The 22,659-nt window shown below is 32.5% G+C and overlaps 4 protein-coding genes across 4 annotated transcripts; all 4 read right to left on the bottom strand.

The window, feature by feature from the left end:
• Positions 1-5,733: 5,733 nt before the first annotated feature.
• On the bottom strand, positions 5,734-6,509 carry LOC114381029 (zinc finger protein ZAT11-like). Its single transcript, XM_028340202.1, has one exon. The coding sequence runs from the start codon at positions 6,432-6,434 to the stop codon at positions 5,946-5,948; it is 489 nt and encodes a 162-aa protein (XP_028196003.1). The 5' UTR covers positions 6,435-6,509; the 3' UTR covers positions 5,734-5,945.
• Positions 6,510-9,971: 3,462 nt separating this feature from the next.
• On the bottom strand, positions 9,972-10,763 carry LOC114381877 (zinc finger protein ZAT11-like). Its single transcript, XM_028341100.1, has one exon. The coding sequence runs from the start codon at positions 10,671-10,673 to the stop codon at positions 10,143-10,145; it is 531 nt and encodes a 176-aa protein (XP_028196901.1). The 5' UTR covers positions 10,674-10,763; the 3' UTR covers positions 9,972-10,142.
• Positions 10,764-12,416: 1,653 nt separating this feature from the next.
• Positions 12,417-13,323, bottom strand: LOC114381425 (zinc finger protein ZAT11-like). The gene has a single exon (XM_028340675.1). It carries the CDS (start codon positions 13,265-13,267, stop codon positions 12,719-12,721), a length of 549 nt encoding a protein of 182 aa, XP_028196476.1. The 5' UTR covers positions 13,268-13,323; the 3' UTR covers positions 12,417-12,718.
• A 1,732-nt stretch (positions 13,324-15,055) lies between these two features.
• LOC114381038 (kinesin-like protein KIN-5B) lies at positions 15,056-22,146 on the bottom strand. The gene is made up of 24 exons (XM_028340212.1): positions 22,013-22,146; positions 21,680-21,886; positions 21,452-21,581; positions 20,992-21,147; positions 20,561-20,898; positions 20,336-20,474; positions 19,536-19,633; positions 19,285-19,441; positions 19,135-19,204; positions 18,979-19,055; positions 18,668-18,721; positions 18,498-18,578; positions 18,302-18,413; positions 18,069-18,155; positions 17,489-17,664; positions 17,239-17,400; positions 17,048-17,155; positions 16,783-16,941; positions 16,615-16,698; positions 16,311-16,516; positions 16,056-16,157; positions 15,868-15,977; positions 15,613-15,764; positions 15,056-15,507 (listed from the first exon to the last, which is right to left on the bottom strand). The coding sequence occupies exons 2-24, from the start codon at positions 21,859-21,861 to the stop codon at positions 15,298-15,300; spliced, it is 3,150 nt and encodes a 1,049-aa protein (XP_028196013.1). The 5' UTR covers positions 21,862-21,886; positions 22,013-22,146; the 3' UTR covers positions 15,056-15,297.
• Positions 22,147-22,659: the final 513 nt, after the last annotated feature.

Raw genomic sequence — 22,659 nt, forward strand, 5'->3', positions numbered from 1 at the left:
AACTAAAATAATCAGAAATATATATATATATATATATATATATATATATATATATATTATATCTATAACTATCAATAAAATTCATTTGATGTATACATTTATTATTTTTAATTTATCCTTCAATTACTTTTAAAAATCACACATAATTATTGTTTAATAACTTTTTAATATGACAATTCTTACAATTAGTTCTAACTAAAAAACCAGTAGTTAAGACACCACAAGACACTCTTCAACTAGTGACCCTATATATAGCAATAACAATCAATCTGCATGTATAGTCCATTTCGCTGTACGTGTGTACCTATATGTATATGTGAGTGGTTGACACTCTCATTGATCTTTTACATATTAGAAAATATTTAAATTTCACATCATCTAATAATAAAATTAAATTAAAATATATAAATTAAATGAGAGTAATTTTCACTCTTTAAATTAATTTTTAAGATTAAATTAGACCTCTCACGTTATTCATTTTAAGATGATATCAAAGTACATAACATAATGTAAAAAGTTTAATTTATTATTTAAGTGGTCTTATAAAAGCAGCAATGCTGCATAAATAATTAATCATTTATTTTTTTTAAAGCATATAATTACCTAAACCAATAGTTTTAATTATTTGCCACGCTTACATCTATGACTTCTAAATGATGAAACATATATGTCTAAATCAATGAATATTATTTGGCACGTGGAATTAATTGAAACAGACCCAAATCAATTTGGTTTCTTTGCATCTGGCCACCACAAATCAAGTGGAGAGGGAACAACATATATATATATATATATATAACACTAGCAAGGATTCTTTGGATTATCTCAGCGACTGTGCCAAATTTATCATCTTAATTAATTTTCATAAGCACTATGCTGAGCACTATTACTAACCACTACAAAGTACAAATTTACACAATTTCTCTGGGCAGAAATCGCCAGCTATTACGTTAGTGGATAGTTGTTTAATTTGCTTTCTCCCAGGCTTTTTCACTGGAATTAAAGTATCCAAAATATATGGACAATAGCAACGTGATTCACGTCGAATCTGCGTGTATTTACTTGTGATCATACTGGAAGGGAATTATGAAATAATTAAATGGCTAGCGAATAATTATATTGCTCTATATCTATATAGTATAATGTTGTCTCATGCAGTAGTTGATCAATCTCAGAGCACACCATATCAATTGGTGGTCCAAATTAAGACAATGCTAGTTACAAGTAATTAATTAAAAATGTTGTGAATGTTCTTACGATTAAAGAACTAAATAGAAAAAAAATATGTTGAGATGATAGAAAAACATAAAAAAAATTATAAATAATATGATTTTATGTATTCTAAAAAAAATATTTTTTTTAGTATCTTAACTAAGTGCTCTTAGAACATTGGTTAATATTTTTCATTAATTAAGACCACTAAGGAAAAAGAAACATATAATGAGACATTAATTGTGTAAATTATTCCTAACTAATGAGTTTGATGATTTGTTAATGTGGATTGGTTTAGATTGTTCCAGAATCCAGAGAACTTGGATGATTTGTCAGTTAAATAGTGCTTTGAATTGAGCACCATTATGTACTGTAATATTTATGTCATTGCTTAGCTTTCACAAGATATTCAATTATACTAATAGCTGACATGATATCCAATTATTTGTCATTTCAGACGAGAGTGAAACAACTTTAGATAATTAGACATTATACATATACAGCTAGCTAGGAGTTGTAACGGTTGACTATAAAATTTTGACTCTCGGAATTATATATCACGTGCTCCGCATTGTACTTACCCATGATTTAGAATCTATATATCTCAACAGCATAATCAACCAGTTTTTCCTTATTTCTTCCTTTTTCCTGTTATTATTAGAAACAACTTGACTCAATTATTTGGGGAAATGCCATTGGTACATAAGGTCAACCATGATTAAAATAGTTCTTCATTTAATTTCTTTGCGAAATACTGCATGTAATATGAGGTGATGAAGAGTTTGCATGCATGTGTTTCTTTATTTCAAAATCCATGTAGCCTCATACAAAAGGAGACGTGCATTTTTTGTTTCATTTAAGGGTCGTTATTGATTACAGAGTCGCTGCTAATATCTAAAGCTCTAAGCCAACACATAAACTCAAATAGTTTATATTTCTCATTACCTTGCATATAGCTAATTAGCATGTGCATGCAGAATCTCACACGGCCAATAAAGTTCCAGCCAGCCAATACGATCTTAATTATACCATAAGGCTTTCTATAATTATATCAAAGTTGCAAGTAATTAACTTAATGCCAAGAATTCACTATATTTATTACTTCAATTAATTCTCACTTCATTCTGTCTGCATATTGATTTAACTTAATTAATCTAAATAAAATTAAGTAGCTGACTATGCTCACCACTAATCATTAACCAAGAACTTGAACAACATTTCATTTTCTAAGTGACACGTGCGGCTTAATTTGGTTTCATTATTGGTGGTGAGCCCTGCATGACTAATTTATGTTTAATTTAATTAATCAAGAAAGAAAAAGATGAGTTGATTAGAAAGCAGAGTCAAGGCTTATTTTTTAAAACTCAGCAGGGATATCTTCATGATGGGAAAAATCATGGAAGGCGTTTTGACATGACTAATTCATTATATATATAATGTATTAGATGCATAACAAATCAAAACCATGGATGTCATCATTATCAGTCATATTGGTTCAAAGTTTTAAATATGCCCCAATCATATACCACGCACGAAGGGTTTAAAGCATGATGTGTTGATGACTGAAACTTTTTTAACAAAAGAAAAATTGGCATTCTCTTGTAATAATATGGGTCTTAGCTTCTCGGTTGTACCAGATATATAATGATGAGGCAAACAATTATTTCCACTATGCGAATCACCATCGATGCCATGAATAGTAACCTGCTTTATATGTGCTAGTACGAAAGTTGGGTGATAATAATCCTTTTCGTTACTTAAAAAATTTAGCCAATGTGCACGCTTACTTAGGAATGATAAACCTCACCACATATGCCCAGATTGCGAATTATATAGGGCTTTGTTTCTTCTTCCACCATATAATAGTATTAGCTTAATATATATAAAGTAATATATATAGTTAGTAGTTAAAGCTACTTATAGTGGATATATTGTTGTGGAAGGGCCAATTTCATGTGATAGATTTTGCTACAAGAAGCGCCTGATCATTGTTTGCATGTGCAATTGAGTGTCAAAAGTAAAATACAACATTATAAATACTAGCTAATGATTAGCCATGTATTTCCAAATAAAATAAGTTTTCCATTATGTGTTCATAGTAAGAGCCAAGAGGGATACAAATGCAAAAGTTATCCATCGTAAGTTGGAAAGCAGCTGGTGTTTTCGTCTTTTCCTTCATCTCCATGCAGCAGAGCTTACATTTTGGAACTGTGTAATGACGCAGTAATATCAGGAATTCACAATTTTTTTTTTATCCGTGGAAAAGAATTTACAATTCAGTTATTTGGTTTTGGAGGTCATATTCACGGGAGTCATTGTAACGAGCACAGTAATTTTTTATTTTATTTTTTATGAATTGAACGCACTAAAAATAACCATATTAATGATTTGACATTGAATTAGTGTCCGTTGCATCAATAATAATACAATTGTGTTGGTATTGAAAATTGATGTATCCTATTAAAATACGAAGTGTTAATATAATGTGTCATATTATTAGTATATATATATATACCCACAATATTTGTACTAATAATTTTTTTCGTTAATTAAGGATTTATTAAAAGATATAATCCTAAGGCTTAACCCATGTTTTTAATAAATAATATTTCTCTTTAGTAAGAATAATTAATATCCATATGAATTTTTTTACATTACACATTGTTTCTTTTTTGGTTTGATCACATTGAACTACTGTTCTCTTCTCAGAGCCACTTAAACAAAAAAAGATTTATATCTTAATCTGAAGTATAAGAGCAAAATAGAAATTTACAAAATTGAATTATAAAGTGGAAATATTATTCATAAAGATATAGGTTATGCTTGGATTAAAATTAAGAAAATATTTTTGTGAATTACAATACACTAAATGGAAGAAAAAAAATACTTTAGAAGTAAAAGTACTTGTACTTTTATAGGTAATTCCAACTTCAATACAAACATCCACTAGATGCTAAAGATGAATATTTCTATCTTTCCTCATGAATCAGGTGGCCCAGTTTTTTCTTTTGTTCAGAGGATGGCCCAATTTACATGTTTGTTTCCTCAAGAATGTTATCAGAAAGAAATATATGGCACCCAAGTTGCGATTCTGAGGTCCTATTACATCTCGTAAATTTTTTCAAAGAATGACACTGCATATATATAATAAATAATATTAAAGTTGGTCTTATTTTTCTTGAATACAGCAGCTGCTTTATGTAAATAGAGTTTAGTTGAATTGGTTAAATAAGATGTGTGACATTGATTCTCACGGATCATTAATGATCGTATTGGTTTGTGAATAGAAAGAATTTGCAGGTATTCTCTATAACACCAATGTTTTCTACGTAGTTGTAAAAACATACTAAGTGTGCGTTTGTGTACACCTCACACAGGGCACAACAACGTAAAAACAGCAGCCTTGTTACTTTGGCATTTTTGCATTAGAACGTGTAGTTTTCCCGTTCAGCGTGGTTGCAACACGTATCCAAACACAGCCTAATAAACAACTCCGTTGAATGTAGTCTAGTCTCCGTTCAATGTTCGGGTAGGAATCAAGCAGCCCCTATTCAATGTTAGCGTCCACTACATGCTGTCCCTCTATTCACTCTGACGGTAGCGTCGTCTTTCAAACAGTAAAATCCATACGTTGCATGCGTTCTGGTAATACTCATTATGCAAATTGTCTTTTACCACGAACGAAAATGTTCTTGTTGAAAACTCACCATTGAATGACGGGGCTAAATTTTATTATTTTTCAAAACTAACGTGCTTATTATTGAGATATAGCAATATAATAGGAAATTTTCTAATTCATAATATTATAATAAATATTCTTAATGTTTAGTTAGATCACACAACAAAAATTTTCACATTCATTTACTATGATTTAAAATTACCATATTTATAAAACTTGATTTTATTTTTATTTTTATATTAAAATATCCTTTCTTCAAATATCAGTTTTAATTAATTTTCATTTTTTATTGATTTTTTTCCTTTTAAATCTCGATTACTTACATTTTAATTATTTCTTTTCAACTTTTTTTGAAATTTACTCTTTGTATACTTTACTAAATTTAATCAGTTATATTTTTCTACTTATTTAATTGAGTCAATTATGTATATTTATCTTATAATTTAATTTATTTTTTTTATTTTTCTTATAAAGAAAAAAAACCAAAATAATTTATTACAATTGTCTCGTTATACTCAAATTTGGGGTGCAGAAGTCTTGATCAGGTGCAAAAGCTTGAAATTACTCTTTTTCCCTCTTCCATTCATTGGCTTAATTGAAATTGTTATCAAAACATTTTTCTTCTTATAGCTAGTAATTCTCTGTATGTTCGTCATCCACAAACTGGCAAGAGGAAATAGAAAAAATAACAAAAAGGTCAACCTTATATTCTAAAAATTGATTAATATGAAAGTTGTTCCATCATGAAGAAGCATTTTTATTATGGTAAAAAATAGATTTATTTTTCTTAAAAATGTAATTATTATTGACTTTATTGAGATTTTTTTTTTACAATAATTATACTGAAATTTGAACTTATGATTTCATCAATACTATCCCAAGTCCCAACCCCCATATCTATTGAGACATCTTTAAGCATATACCGTCCTATTAAACATACAATATCACTTTATGGTATAGAAAAAACAAACATTTACATCAAAGAATACATGTGTTAGAAAAAGAAAAGGTGAGGACTAATCGAATACTTGAAATCATGTGAACAATTAATTGATCAGACGAAGGAATCAACTTTGGGTGCCTTGTCTCCAAACAATAACTTCAAGTCATTCTGCAGAGGAGTCAAGTTCAAGTCCAAGCACAAAACCCTCTTACTATTCGACCTTTTAAGAACCGGTACTTTTACAACAACCTTGTTTATTGAAGAAAGCCCTTGGTCAACGGCAATTCTGTGCTTTTTCATGTGTCCACCCAGTGCCTGGCCCAAAGTGAATTCCCTACCACAAATGGAGCACTCGTGTTTTTTGGGCTTATTCCTCAACATCAGAATTTTACACTGTTCTTTCACGTATAGTTTGGGCTTTTTGTGGCTGGCCCTGTGGCCACCGAGGGCCTGAAATGAAGAAAATTTGCGGTTGCATGTCATACACTCAAATTCTTTAGGGCCCAAAAGTTTTTGGGGTTTGATTTCTCTGGGATGAGAGAGCAACAGTAGACAATTTCCCAAATCTATGTTCTCTTCTCCATCTCTCTGTCTCTTCATGGCGACGCAAGTTGGTAGAATTAGTATGAACGTTATTAATTAAAGACAGTGAAATGCTCGAAAGAAGATGTTGAAATTGAGATGTGAATGATGGTAACGTTAGGGCATAAGATTGGTATTTATAGGCCCTTTGAGACAAAGTCAAGGAATTTGACTGATTTAAACAAATGAACCAATTGTTGGAGGCTATTTTTGTTTAATAATAATAATTAACGAATGCTTCAAATCTGTGGAAACATGGAAAGTAGGAGTGTTTACGGTTGTTGGACTGCCTCATTGACTTGGTATTTTTAATTGAACCAAAGCAAGTTACATATATGATACATATATCTTTAAGTATATCAGGTAATGAGAAGTTATTTCTTTTTTTAACATTAATTGACTTTGCTATAAGACGAACATGGTCTTACACAGTTCATAGTAATTTTATTTCTTTAGCATGTGGTTAAGGATTTAATCTCAAGTTTAAGTGTATAAAAAAATATCTATTAGAAGAAATTAATTCTTTAAATGAATCTTGGTATATCTTAAATATTAATTGTCTACTCTCATCTATGGATAAAGTTTTCTTTTTTTTGAAAGTAGAGATGATGAATTATTTAAGAAGAAGAAAGGCTCAAGGGTTTGTACATCATTATCAGACACAATATTTTGTAATTGGTGAGGATAGTCCTTAATCCAGTACTTCTCATGGACATAGAAGGCAAGGCTTACTAAACAATCAAGTGCCTTATTTTCTATTCTATGTACAAAACATAATGAATGAAAGTTCCTTCTATTTATCAAAAGAGCACAGTCTTGGATAACACCTGAGAAATAGCTGCTGTCATGAAAATGGTTACCATTCCAAGCATGAACAAGTCTCTTGCAATCTGTCTCATATTGAACTGAATCAAATATCTGATCCTTTGTCATCTCTATTGGCCATTTGAGTGCCACAACTTCTGCTACATGAGGTTTCTAGCAGTGAGGAATAAGCAAAGATGCTGCAGCAAGGACTTCACCCAAGTCCCCATATTCTTCTTCACAGAGGCATCCAAATTGGCTTTCATAAGACAAACAGTTGGCTTCTTCCATTTATGAATTTGGACATTATCATTTGATACCACTTCAATTGCAGGCACAACTAAGTCACATGGGGACTTTCCTTTGTTGAAACAGCCATTGGTTTCTACTTCTAAACCAGATGGTCCACAGAAATTCACAGATACGAGCCACAAATTCCAAATCTCCAATCTGTAAACACCTGTCAAACTAGACCGCAAAGTCCATATCTTACAAAACATCCATTCTTCCTTCTAAAGGAGATGCAAACCATGCCATGTTCGATTCTTCACATAATAATAAAGCATGTAACTCAGTTTCAGATTCTTGGCCACATCTCGGACAAAAAAAATCCACATCCACACCTCGCCTTTTGAGATTGACTCTGTTAGGAAGAATGTTTTGGCAAGCCCTCCATGCTAAATTCAAACATTTGGGAGCAGTAGGAATTTTCCATAGCTTTCTCCAAAGATCACCATTAACTGAGCTGGATGATGCATTTTGGGTAGAATCATTTCCCAGAGCCTGAAAATAACCGTGCATCACAGAAAAATTACCATCACTAGTGAACTTCCAATGAGACAATTCTTTGTGAGCTACGGATAAAGTTAAAAAAAACAACTTTGTTAAGAATGTGTGTTATTGAATTAGGAAAAAAATGATTAAAATATATTTTTACTTCCTGTAAAATAACTATTCATTTTTAGTATTGGTAAAAAAAAATTATTCATTAAAAAAATCACAATTTAATTTTACGAAAACAAAAGACGAATAATTTTTTTTACAAGACTTAGAACCAAACTTTAATTACTTTACATATATATTTTAATAAAAAAATTATCTACATGTTATTATGCCCTTGCTACTTCCGAAATATCTGGTCACACTGGCAGTGTTTTGCCCTCGTGTGGCTAAATAAACTAGTTTAAGAATTATTACCGTGTGGATTCAGCTATGTCTGTTCAATTGTTTGGGCTACGCAGTGAACGAATCATGTGCGGCCAGCTAGACAATCGAAGAAACAAGTGGTCCTTCGTTATTTATTAACTGAAATTTTTTTGTTTTATTTTGACTTTTATTCCCTATAGTTACTTAGATTCATTGGTAACATTAATTAAGTATTAATATATCAGATTAATAAAAAGGTTACATTATTGATTAAATGATGATGCAATAAATTTAAATATGTTTGATAAAAAAAATTAGGATGAAAGATATGATTGAAATTTCTTAAATATTTATTTTTTTTATCATCTACCTAATCATTTGACTCAAATATTTCATCTGTCTTTAATTCTCTCTCATTTATATTTAACAATCTCACTTTCACTCTTTTTTTTGTTTTTTTTCACTTTCACCCATTTCATTCATGTGTGTGGAGGCACAATAGTATGTAGAGATTATATTGTTGGGATCCCTCCTTAATTGGAGAGGTTCTAGAAAATTCTGGAGTTTTCTGAAAAAGTGTAAAATTTTCTAGAACGTCCTGGAGAACTCTAGAGTAGTGTAGAACTCTCTAGAAGCTTGTGGAAGAATGTGGAAACCTCTGGAATATTCTGGAGATGTGTGGAACCTTCTAGAACCTTATGAAAGAGTATGGAATGGAGTAGAAGAGTGTAGAGACTCCTAGAATGTGTGGAGCATTCTAGAGAATTAATCTCCACCCTAGGATACAAGTAATCTCCACCATTCATTGTGGAGGTGGAGTAGTATAAATAAGGGTAGGAGCCTTCATTCCTATCCATCTAAGACAAGAGTAAATCCACTTCTTAGAGTGAGGAAGAGCCTCTTTGAGAGAGAAGATAAATAGCTTGAGAAGTCTCTATCCTCAAGCTTGAGTAAGCCTCTCCGAGAGAGAAGATAAATAGTTTGGGAAGTCTCTATCTTCAAGCTTAAGTGAGCCACCATAGAGTGAGTCAATTTTGTTAACACATCCTTATAACCCTACTATCACTTTGTATAGGGGAAGAATCTCCATATTAGAGAATTATAATCGTGTGTTCTCATTACTACCTTTAATTACTAAGTGTCTATCTTAACTTCACGAAGCGGGAAAATCCGAGTTTTTCCAACATATATGTGACCGGGAAACTGTCTAAAATAAATGATTGAGATTTACTTTTTTTTGGTTTATTATAATTAAATTATTGGTTAAACTTTTTTTCTTTAATTTATTTTTAAATTTCGATTTAATTCTTTATTTTTTCTTGAATTTAATTTGATTATCTAATTTTTAAAATTAATTTGATTTAATTCTTTAATATTTTTTTTGAATTTAATCCTCTAATTTTTTAAATTATTTATTTTAATCTTGTCTTCTAGATGAATTTGAGTTCTAAACTTAATTTTACCGTCTAAATATATATTTTGCGGTAATTTTAAACGATTAATAAGTGATTTTAAAGGACCAGATAATCAAGTTGAATTCAAAAAATTTCAGAAGCAAGTCAAAACTACAAAATAAATTAGAGAAGAAATAAACTAAACCTAAATTACACACAGATACACGTTACTCGTATTCAACTGAAAAACAGCAGGAACCAATAAAAACAAAAACGCTAACAGGACAAACTAAGCAAAAAAGAATCCACCATTTGCATAGTAAAAGAATTGAAAGAATGATTATAAATTGTGTCAAAGGAAAGGGAAAAAAAAAACAAATGATCAGAAGGAAGAAAGATTAACTTTGGGTGACAATTTCCCGAACAACAACAATTTCAAGTCATTCTCGAGGGGAGTTAAGTTGAGGTCCAAGTAGAAAACCTTGTCATTACACGATCTTTTTAAAACCGAAACTTTTGCAACAACCTGGTTTATGGAAGAGAAAACATCGTTGGTCGAAGCTCTGTGTCTTCTCATGTGTCCTCCCAAGGCCTGGCCCAGAGAGAAACCTTGACCACAAATGGAGCAATTATGCATTTTGGGCTCACTGTGTTTTCCCAAACCCAGATATTTTGCCCTTGTTTTGAGTTGTTGTTCTTCACCTTCCATCTTCACCCTCTTGTTGTGACAAGCCCTATGGCCACCCAGCGCTTGAAAAGAGTTGAACTTGCGGTTGCACGTTTTGCACTCAAATACATCTTCAGGAGATATGGTGGAACTGGAAACACTTGTGTCGGGTGTGATTGAAGTTGAACAAATTTGCATGTCCCAGCTTTCCAACGTTGTTACTTCGTTCTCTCTCTGTCTCTTCATGGCTATTGGCTAGTTAGATTCTGATTCTCCAAAATGGGTGTTGGGATTGTGAATTGTGTAGTATGTTGTGTGAGAATTGAGATCCCAGAGCGTGGGAATTGGTATATATAGAGAGACAAGACTCGAGGACTTTGACTTTGACCGACTAACTTTTTCTTTTTTGGCTTGCTTTGATGATGACGATAAGATTTTGGGTACACGTGGTGGACGCTACAAGTGAAGTAAAAGTGATTGGGTAATGGGTTACCATAAAAGTGGGCACGTGGCTACTCATCTATGTTCCTTGAAACTTCGAATGGGTATGGAATATTCTTGCATAGGCATAGTTTTAAAATTGTGGAAACCATGGATACAATTCGAAGAAAAGAGCACGTAACTTCGGAACAAGCTTTGTTTGTGAGGAATTTTACTTAATTTAGTAATGGTGTTCCACGCTATGCGAGACTGAATATAACTTTGATCTCAGTTCAAGATGTATGTGCTACGTTGACATTTTGGAAATGGATGCATGACGGATTGATGATTCTCTTTTGATAGGCTCAAGAGGGTTCAATTAGAACAATACTAATACGTGTACTCACTCTCACTGTGTGCTTAAATAAAAAAATTTTGATTACGTTTTTTTTATTATTTCTTGCCTTTCTTCTTACAACTCAAATTCACCAAAAAATAGAGTGAACATTTATATCTTTCTTTTTATGTTTTAATATAAAGTTTTGATGTTGACGTTGAAAATAATTACCGACGACGGATTATAAACTATCTTCATAAATTGTAAGTTTTCACAAACAATTACGTAAGTACTTACAGTACAATATATGTTGGAATATATTCTTCGCAAGCACTCTAGATCCTAATAATAATAAATCTTACAAAGTGTTCTAGGTTTTTTTCCTAGCATGGTACAAAGTGTCAAACCCACCCTATCGGCCTACCTAATCTGCACGTCCTATATGTCTACTCATAACTTATGATAAGATTAAGAATTTTTGTAATAGTTGCTTAAAAAGTCATAATTAATATGATTTTTAATTGATGAATAGTGTAAAATTCTTTATATTAACATTATATGAAAATTAAACTTTTAAAATTAATTAATGTAAAATGTGCCAAATAATGATAATAACAATAAATTAATAATAATCTACCTAAATATTAATCATATTTATTTAGGAATCATCACATTATATTTTAAGTCAATATTCATATTATTATTTGATTTGAATCATCACATTATATTTCAAGTCAATCTTCATATTATTATTGGATTTGAATATGCTTTAGATGATTTGTAATTAAATTAATCTTGTATTTAATGTTTTAACTTTGGAATTTAATGTGGTAATATCTTAATTTTTTTTAGTTTACTTTTTTATATTTCTAATAACAACAGTCCCGTAACAGAAAAGTGTGGTTTTATTTTACATACTTTTAATGAACCGATATAATGCTGTTGAATTACATGAATTTTTTTCTTAATAGAATTGATTTAATTAAAATTGATTTTGAAGTAAAGTGGTATATGTTTGGATTTTTTATTTGAGTAAAATTCAGTATTCTCTACACTAAAAATAGCTAAAAATTATATTGCCTTAAAATCAATTTTGGAACAAATTGAATTTCTTAATACGAGACTAAATACGTAATTATTTACTTTCAATTTTGAATGATTGAAGGTGAATCAAAGAGTAGTATCTCCGGGAGAAAGAAACGTTTTTTTCTTTTTAAAAAAGTTTTAAGGAGTAAGGAAGAATGTGCAAATAATTTACAAGAGGTTGGAATGAAACGCGTTCAACAGTATCTAAACAAACACGACAAAGTAACGCTATAGTTCATCTTTTCACTTTTCTTCTCCGGCTCCCATAGAAAAAGAATGCCAACCTCCGATCAACCACATCACTGTTCCTAATTAATCAATCAATCAACTATACAACGAAATCAATTCCAAAACTAATCGATCTACACGAAGAACTGAAAGAAGTCAATGACAATTTTTTAAACAATAATAATGAATCCAAAGAATACAGGAATTAATTAATAATCCTCTACAAAGAAAGATCGACTCTAGGAGCCTTGTTTCCGAACAACAACTTCAAGTCATTTTCCAAAGGCGTTAAATTCAGGTCCATCTCCAAGCACATGACCCTCTTGCTATTCGATCGTTTCAAAACTGGAACTTTTGAAATTGCTTGCTTTATAGAAGAAGAAAACGCTTCGTTATTATTCTCACTGGTGGCACCCCTGTGTTTTCTCATGTGACCCCCCAGTGCCTGACCCAGAGAGAATTCCATGCCGCAAATGGAACACTCGTGCATTTTGGGTTTGTTCCCCAAACTCAGACCCTTCTTGGCCTCCTCTTTGAGTTCTTCACCTTCGAACTTGGGCTTCTTGTGGCTCGCCCTGTGACCACCAAGGGCTTGAAAAGATGGAAACTTGCGGTTACAGGTTTTGCACTCGAACTCCGTTGGAGAAAAGGTTTTGAGAAGAGGCTTGCTTTTTTGTTGGACTCGCGACAGTTGCATGAGACTTTCTGCCAGTCTTATGATGCTCTCCTCGGCTTCGGTTTCTCTTTGTCTCTTCAGAATGGCTACCATGTTGGATTTGGTTGTGTTGTGTTGTGAATGAGATGGGTTAGTGAGGAACACTTCAACCCAGCACAATGTATTTATAGTCCCTTGAGGAGGAAGTCAAAAAGGTACGTAACGTGGAGAGTGGACACTGGTTCTTGTTCAACTTCCTACCCAAGAAAAGTCTATTTTGTTTCACCATAAGATATTGTACCATAATAACTTTGACTTTTTGACTTTTATGTAATTACCTAAATACCCTCACTGCTTGCGTAATTGCTGACTTTATTTTGCAGCTACTTGTTGTCTTCTTTGGTATTTACCTGCCTTGGCTATTTGTTGGCTAAAATTCAATTTTGATCTTTATAAAAATTTAATATATGTACTTTTGTCTCAGATTGAAATCAGCCTCATGCGGATAAAAATTTATATAAGCTGATATAATTTTAGTTTTAAAACAAGTGTTTTCAATGAAATATATGAACTAAAAATATATAATTTTTTTTTTATAAAAGTTACTAGTAATATTTGAGGAGAAAAATATATTTCATGCTTGTATGTTTTGTGGGCGACGTCACTTTAAATTGATGTGGTTTAAGTTTTAAAACAAGTGTTTTCATTGAAATATATTAATTTTTTTACGGACATTTTAAAAGATTAGAACTAAATTTTGAGATGTTTTAAGGAGAAAAATATATTTTATGCTTGCTTGTTTTTATGGAATACAGTCAGGCTTGAGGCTCACGCAGAATACTAGTTCACAGTTCACAGTTTCAGCCGCGTGGTCACTTTCTGCACGGTTGAGCTACCGAGTGAATGGTCCGTGAGCACTAAGCTAATAGCCATATACACAACAGTTCCATGAAGCTTCCATTTTTTCAAGTCAGAATATTCCAACACAGTTTTTAGTGTAAAGTTGATGTAAAAAAGGGAAGGTTACTTCGGATCCGAAGTGAGAAAGTGTGTTTTGTGTGAAAGTGCATGCATGCTACGTTTGTGAGGAATCTTCAATCTTCATTCAACACGGACTGCGGTGAAGTGTTACATGTTTTACTTGGTTTATAAGAAAACGGATTTGATCAAAATGCGTGGCAAAAACATGTTTTTCTTTGTGTTCTAATTAACTAGTTAAGTTGAGCCGCCGGTTGGATCCTATGTCTGTGTCGAAAGTTGAAACATTCTCCCTAACTCCTTCACATGAAGTAGGCATATAAATATATATAAAAAGGTTTAGATATTTTCTTAATTCTTGTAATTTAATATTTTTTTGTTTTTACAAAATTATTCTTCTATTCTATTCAAATTATGTTTATTTTATTTTTCATTATTTGATAATTTTTTTATTATTCAAAGCGTTATTTAAAATGTAATTTAGTATTTTTTTTATTTTTCATTTTTATAAAGTTATTTTTATTGTTTTTAGTCCTTTTATGTTTGTTTTTTTTTTCTTATAATATTTTTTCACTGTTCAAAACATTATCTAAAATATTTTAAGAATTAGAAATAAAATAAATATAATTTATAAGGAATAAAAAAAATTTACAAACACTAAAAGTAAAAAAATACTAAATTACAAGAGACGCGGCATGCTAATGACAATTAAAAGGAGATAGAGACAGAGACGCGGCATCATCTCAAGTGGAAGAAGTGAAGTTTCTTCACACCAAAATCAAATAAATGGGAAAAGGAGCCGCAGATTTTGAATAGTAAAAAATGTGATGCGGCACACGATAACGCTCACGATGTTTACTGCAATATTGTGAGCACCTAAAAGTTTTTGCGTGCTTAGAAAATTCAAATAGTAGATTTCTAAAATATAAGAAAGAAGAATCATGTGCATTGAGGATTCTAGAGAAATGGGGAAACATATTTGCGTGCAGAAAGCACACCTCAACTACTAGAAAATTCATATGGTTAATTTTACACTAGGTAGAAAAACGTAAGGTACATATTACTAATAATACCTAATTCTCTGGATTTTACATCATACCCATGCCAGAGAGAGTGTTGCTCATCAAGTGATGAGCTTTGTGGAGACTCATACTCGAACTAACTTTCTAACTACAGTCGTCATTGACTGAATTCACGTCTGCGAAAGGAGTTCTATTTGGAGATGCTGCCAGAAGTGTGATTTTGCTTTCTGTTTGGATCAATTTTAATGAGTTCTCTGTGAACTTGTCTTCTATGATCGTTGCCCTCATATCCTCAATGGATGCTGGGCTGGGAACTGGTATAATTCTTTTCTGAGATCTTGCATTATGGTCAACCTTTTCATAAAGAAAAGAACAAGCTTTAAAATTTGTGTCTAGTCTAAATTCACAAGATAAATAAAACTAAGGAATCATGAAAAAACTCCACAAAGAAAATTTTACCAAGTAATCTTTAACCAGGCTTTTTTCTGCTTGAACATTGATATTTGATACATCTTCACCATTCTTATCTTGTAATGAGTTAAGCTGCTCCAACCATCTTGTAGTCATGGAATCAATTGCCTTCTTATTCTCATGGTCCAGCATCAGTGCACCTGGAGTAATATACAAGTTTGATTGACTCAGTCCAATAAAAGACAGAGAATATATGCAAGAGAATAATAAAATGGGAATAAACTAGTAATGCAAGAAATTTACCATTTACATCTGCCCGCAGGTTGCGTGTTACTACATCATAATCTGAATTCATAGATAATGATGCAGACACAAATTCTTGATTCAGAATATGATTTGTCAAGATGTTTTCCCTGTTAACACAATTAATAAAAGTTTAAAACACTGCTCATTTAAAACAAGTCTGTGCGACATTGACTAGCAAAACTTACTTCACTGAGGATTGTATCTCTGCCAGATTGTTCTTCTGGAGATTACAGAGGGACAAGTTGGCACTTTCCCACTGCTTCTTAGAATTGTCCACTGTTTTTGAGCTGCATATCATTTATAAAAATATATATAAGCAAAGAACTAAAACTACTCCCATAGTCAAATAATTTGTCTATTAAATAATTTTGTGCATAGATTTTCTTATGGGTGGGCATAGTTAAAAATAAACCTAAACAAAGAGAAAAAGAAATTCTCACCACTCCAAGAGGCAATTCTCCATGGTAGCTTTAATATCACTGGCTGAGAATATTTGTTGCACATAATGACTTTTCACATTCTCTACATACTCACCAACTTCCTTAGTACCATCTTTTGAAACTTGCTGCATGTTGAGCATCTCTAGCTGCAATCTCTTAGACTGTTGCATGCTTGTGTCCTGCATATGTCTTGATGCCTCTGAGACCTAATACATATTTTTCAGAAGTCAGTGATCCTATACTTGATACAATATGTACAACAACAGCAAGGAAATGAACAGAAAGAACAATGCACTCGACTAACCATAGCAGTTTTCTTAGATGTCAAGGCTGCCAAAATTTCTGCAATTTTCTCTAAGGCCTGCTCCTCCTCTCTCTCAACCTCTTCCTGTTTCAGGTTAAAGGAAAAAATCAATCACGAGTCCGACTTTAAAGATCAGGATGTATAAGTAGCTCCACAATATTTTCATACCTTGAACTTCTTCTCAAAGTTAGTTAACTGCTGGAACCTCTCATTTTGATTTTCTTCAAGAATTTTCATGACTCTTGAAGAACGTAGATGAATGTCATCAAAGAAGTTTACAGCTGCCTCTGAAACTACCCGTGCCGAAGTCAGACTTTGTTGTAATCCCTGCATTGATCCGTGAAGTTTATAATTTCATGATTAAACTATAGCTCTAAGTTTTATGCAAAAACAAAACAAACCGAAACAAAAAGATAGTACAAATGAAATGTACTTTTTCTTGTTGTTGAAGGGAGAATGCTAGCAGCTGCTTTTGCTCGTCAAGAGAATTCTGGATGTTGCATATTACATCCTTGGCTTCATGAACAGCAGTGGCAAGAAACTGTCCCACAACATAATGACAATTATTAGTCATGCCTACAATGAAATTAAAAAAGAAACAACTCAAATTTCTTGCTTTGTTACATTTTCAATGGCCAATGTTTGCGAGGAAACTTTAGATTGAATCTGTTCCATATCAGATGAAGCTTTCATGTGCAATGTATTAGCTAGCTCCTTCAGGGTCTCCACCCCTGAAGTGTAAATTCCTGTCATTTTGTTGATCCTTGACTCTAGAGTTTGTGCAGCCTGAAAAAAGATTATCATAAATCAGTTATGGGTGGAAACGTGGCAGAAATAACTTGAAACTGAAACAAGATTTCTTCCTTTGTCTTACATCATTTTTACTGGCAAGATAGGAGCTGACATGATCTTCCATGCTTCTAAGTTCTTTATGTTGTTGAGAAACAGATCCCATAATGGTTGTATGCAAGTCCTTTAAGCTCTCATTTAAGAGAGATCCGAATTTCAAAATTGTTTTTTGATTTTCTGCCTCCAGTCTTTCTTTGTGATCTGCAAGAATAATAATAATTCATCAGATGAAAATTATATGATACACCTATTTTAACCTATTTTTTACTGTTGAAATCTTGCAATTTAATACAGGAAAGGGAAAAATAAAAAACAGCCAAAACATTTCCAGCAATTATATTCAACACCTACCCAGTATCTCAACCTCTCTCTTTCATCTCATTTTTCTTTCTCCCAGTCTCTTCATTTTCTTTTTTCTTTCTATTTCTCTCTTCCTTCCACTTTCTACACCCAAAATTGGGGTTGTACACATCTAACATTTTTCAAACTTAATAATTTCTAACTTTCTATTGATAGTTCCTTCAGAAACATAATCAGTTTCAAAATCAAATTCATTTTCATGCCTCATGAAGCAGATTTCTTTAATACTTGAACATGAAACATACCCAACTTTGAGGACAGTAAATTAATATCATCCGATGCATTCTGCAGATCAGTACACATTTCCTTTGCACGCACAATCAAGGCATTTTCTGTTTACACACAAAGTAAAGCAAATCACATAGTGAATTGGTTAAAAATAGCATAAATCTGCCAGCTATTTACACAAAATAAAAGCAAATCACAGTGAATTGAATAACACCATAAATCTGTCAGCATAAACCATCAATTAATTTACCTGATTTCAGTAGCTTGGAAATGGTGCGTTCCTTCTCCTTCAAGGTTGAAACTAATAGCTTGTAATTCTCTTGGAGATCATGCAAGTTGTTGCTGGTTTTTTCCAAATTCACCTGAAAGAGTAATTTAATTTGAGAGACAATATTTTTGAAGGATAAATTATGAAGGAAAAGGTTCTAGTTACTTAGACAATGCACCTTGCAATCCTTAAGCTCGCTTTCTAATTCCAGTTTCTGTTCTTGCTCTGTTAAATAGAGCTCACGGAAGCTGTCCACTTGCTGCAAAAATATATGGGAAGAAATAATTTATCAACAAAGTTCCCATATACGATAAGAGAAATTACAACCAAAGAAATGACAGGGAATACCTTCTCACTAAGACTGAGGTCATTCTCTAATTGCTCTATCTTCTCATTCCTTGCCTGAATGAAGAGGTTGTGAGAAAAATTAGGCTAGGGAAATTGAAACGAGTATCATGAAAGATAGAACATACATTTAAATAGGTAGTCAAAACTGCAGTATTGCAGGAAAAGACATAAGCATATTCGGTAATATGAATAATGTTAACAGAAAATTTTGAAATAGGGGTTTTGTTTTCCCCAGATGATGTGTGATCCTTTGCAAACTTCCTAATTGTATTATTGTTACGTTATGAAGATATTGAAAACAAATATATGACCTTCTTTTCAGCTTCTTCCTTGGCAAATCTTTCATGAGAAATATATACACCATTCTTTTCCCTTGCTGCTCGAATATCTGCAATATTCATATTATACAAAAGATAAGATACAAAATCTTCTCTACATTCCAAAACTAATAGTGGTGGTGAGTGTACCTTCTTTCATCCTATCAATTTCCATGTATAAGTCCTTCAACAAAACAGCCTTCGAAACCTTTTGGTTTGCCTATTAAAAAACACACAAAGCTTTAAAACTGCTTTTAGAAGAATTGTAACTTGTAAGGAACAATAGCAGTGGTAACTGACCTCAGGCTTATTCTTTATGCTTTTTGCACGGCTAGCATAGTCTAATGTACTAAGTGTTTCTTCCATACAATAAGCAGACGGGGAAATAGTAGCAATTATACATGTTTTTGTTTTCCCTCCCAAGGAGTCTCGCAAAATCCTTGTAAGCTTACTATCTCTGAAACAACACAACCGATTGGCATGAATCTTAAGGCTCATGTCTTTCAAATTCTAAATAAACAATGATGATTCAACATGATGTTAGCATGAACCTGTAAGGCACATGAGGAGAATGTTCCACAAGCGCATTTATGACACGTCCCAGGGTGAGTAAGCTCTTGTTTATCTCCCCTGCTTCTCTAGCACGCCCCTATAATTTTATTACTCGGAATGGTTAATTGTTTATATCATGATTGTAAATGCATGCATAATATAATACCATGGTTTAAACTTAATGTCAATCCAAAAATAGATCCCAGGCAGGCTTCATATAACAACAATCCACAAAAATAGACCATAGCCTTTGCATTTATTGTTATCCACACAAAAGAAAATGTACCATGGAAAATCAGGAGAAAAAATAGTTGTTATATGAAGCCTACCTGGGATCTATTAATATCATGGTTCAAATTTAATGTCAATCGAAAAATAGATCCCAGGCAGGCTTCATATAACAACAATCCACAAAAATAGACCATAGTCTTTGCATTTATTGTTATCCACACAAAAGAAAAAGTACCATGGAAAATCAGGAGAAAAAATAGTTAAAGCTGGAAACAAAAACTAACCACTGCTTAGTCTTACAAGTAAATTAATCTAAGTCATAATTATTTAAAAGTTAAAGTAATTAATTGCACGTTCAAAGTAAGATGATATCTCTAGTCAGCTTCTTTATTACAATGCAGTTTGCTGGTGAAAAATCACAATTTAATCGCACATTTAGTTTAACAGGATATATTATAATTTTCCATTTGATTGCAGTACAAATATATTTTTCTGCCCAAATGACAAACTACCAAACACAATTAGTCACTAAAAATATAGTTACGTGGAGCTTGCATACAGACTTTACCTCACGTGCTCCTGAACGCAATATATTTTCCGATCCTGCCAGATCAACAAGATTGAGCTTGCCACATTTAATTAACTCTTCATCACCAATCACTGTTTCTTTCACATACACAGTAATGGTGAAGACTGAATGCGAACGACTGCACCAAAATAACATTCATTAAGCGAAAAATAGCTTCTACAAACATGAATTTCTTCTGCAACATCAAATAAAAGGAAAAGGGACCTGCTTCTCTTGTTAAGCAATGTTTCCGCAGTGCGCCTTTTTGATGCTCCTCGTTCCAACAGAGTGTAAATTTCATTCAAACTGTATACTGATTCTTCTTCAAGGCCTCTCACAAACACACTACCCTTTCCATCTTCCATAAGGGTTATAGGTTTCTTTTGTTTTTCCTCTGTCGGCCTAGAATTCTCGTCGGGGGACAACAAATCAGTTATCTCTTCATTATAAAGCTCAAGGAATGTCACTTTTATGCTATAATCAGCATTTTGTGCTTCCAAAATATCAAAAATTTGACGCACTGCTCTTGGAATGACACCAGCCTCAGCAGGTAAATCACCACCCTGTATATATTATTAACCATGGCATTTAATGGCACACTTTATGTGAACAAAAAAAAAACATTTGCCATATAATGAGTGACAAAATGTGTATACCTTATTTCTCATTCCACCCTCCATTGTATAAGTTTTACCAGTCCCTGTCTGGCCATAAGCGAAAACAGTGCAATTGAAACCATCGAGAACTTCATTGACAATTGGGGCAATGGCTTGTTCGTATATTGATCTTTGCTGTGATTTAGGTCCGAATACCTTAAGAAATGTAAATAAATAAAACATGTTAACTGATAGTTACAAGATATTAAGATTTAATTACTCATTTGTTCCCTGTACTAACTTGTTTTAGTTTCTACTTTCTACACATACACTTTTTAATTCATTTTAGTCTCTTCACATACACTTTTTAATCAATTTTGGATGACAGAAACAAAAACGAGTTTTTTTTTTGTTCAGGTTTAAGGACTAAAACGTAAAGATTATGCATGGATTGGAACCAAATAAATAATTAAACCAGATATTAGTTAATCTTAATATTTGGAAATGTTAATAACCATACCTTGTCAAAGGTGAACACTCTATCTACTTGTTTGTTAGCTAGAGTCTGCATAACTGAGACTTCCCTTTTGTTTTCATTACATGTCACCACCTTGGGAACGTTCGATCTGAGCTCATCATCGCTTAATGGCCTGATATTATTTAAAATGAAAATAACCATTAAGATGGATCTATGTTATAGGTCATGGTCATGAAGTGAAATTGAAAGAAGAAGAAGAAGAAGAATGACCTGCATCGAAGCAAAACTTGGACGTTGGTCTCTTTATCCTTGTCCTGACGGTTGGAGCCCCAATCGGAACCCCTTGAATCGGGACGGCGCCGTTCCGGGCGAGGCGTCAGGAAAGGTGACGGAGAAGCCGCCATGCCCGACCCAACTTTCTTGTTAGACTGGTCAGGCGTCAATGGCATCATTTTCGACTTTTACAAATTACAACCTCTGCGAACATCAAATGAACCCCACAATTAAAAAAAAAAGTGTAACAATTAAAAGTTTAAAACAGAACAGATCCTAATCCTGGTCTCGGATTCGACAGGAACATAGGAAATTAAGGTGAGAACTTACTTGATCGGAGATTCTGAGAAAAAGAAAGGGTGGAAAGGAGATCCTTTTAGCGTGGTTTTGGTTTTGCCCTGGGTGTTTGGTTTTGAAGGGAGTTTGAAAATTGAAGAGGGATGAATGAATGCTTTACCAACGGCTACTTGAGAGTATATCTAGGCCCGGATAGCCGTTACGAGGTTAACACACTCCAGCGTCTTACGACCTAAAATTCAAACTCTTTCTAAATAGTTATTTTTGTTTATAAATACATAAAGTGTTAATTAGAATTCAAAATTTAGTCTCACAAAAGTTAAAAAATAAGATAAATTTATTCGATCTTAACTTTTGTCTATTATCATTAATAAAATAATGTATCTGTCACAAAAGAATAAATTTATTGCAAAATTGATTTGTCGATTTTTCAGTTTGAATTTTTTTTATAAAAAAAAAAACAAGATTAACGCCTAGAGTACATGACAAACATGGATTTGAAGCTGCACTAGAGAAACTTTATGAATCTGGAACTAGTAGCAGGACTAAGAACAAAATGCTTTGCCAACCAATGTACACAGGTATATCCCTCTCTGTTGTGTTTGAGGGAGATGAAAAAAATAGTGAATAGACATAAAAGAGATAATTTAAAAAAAATGTTGATTGAAAAGAAATATGTA

Source organism: Glycine soja, chromosome 13, assembly GCF_004193775.1.
Source record: "Glycine soja cultivar W05 chromosome 13, ASM419377v2, whole genome shotgun sequence".
NCBI lineage: Eukaryota > Viridiplantae > Streptophyta > Magnoliopsida > Fabales > Fabaceae > Glycine > Glycine soja.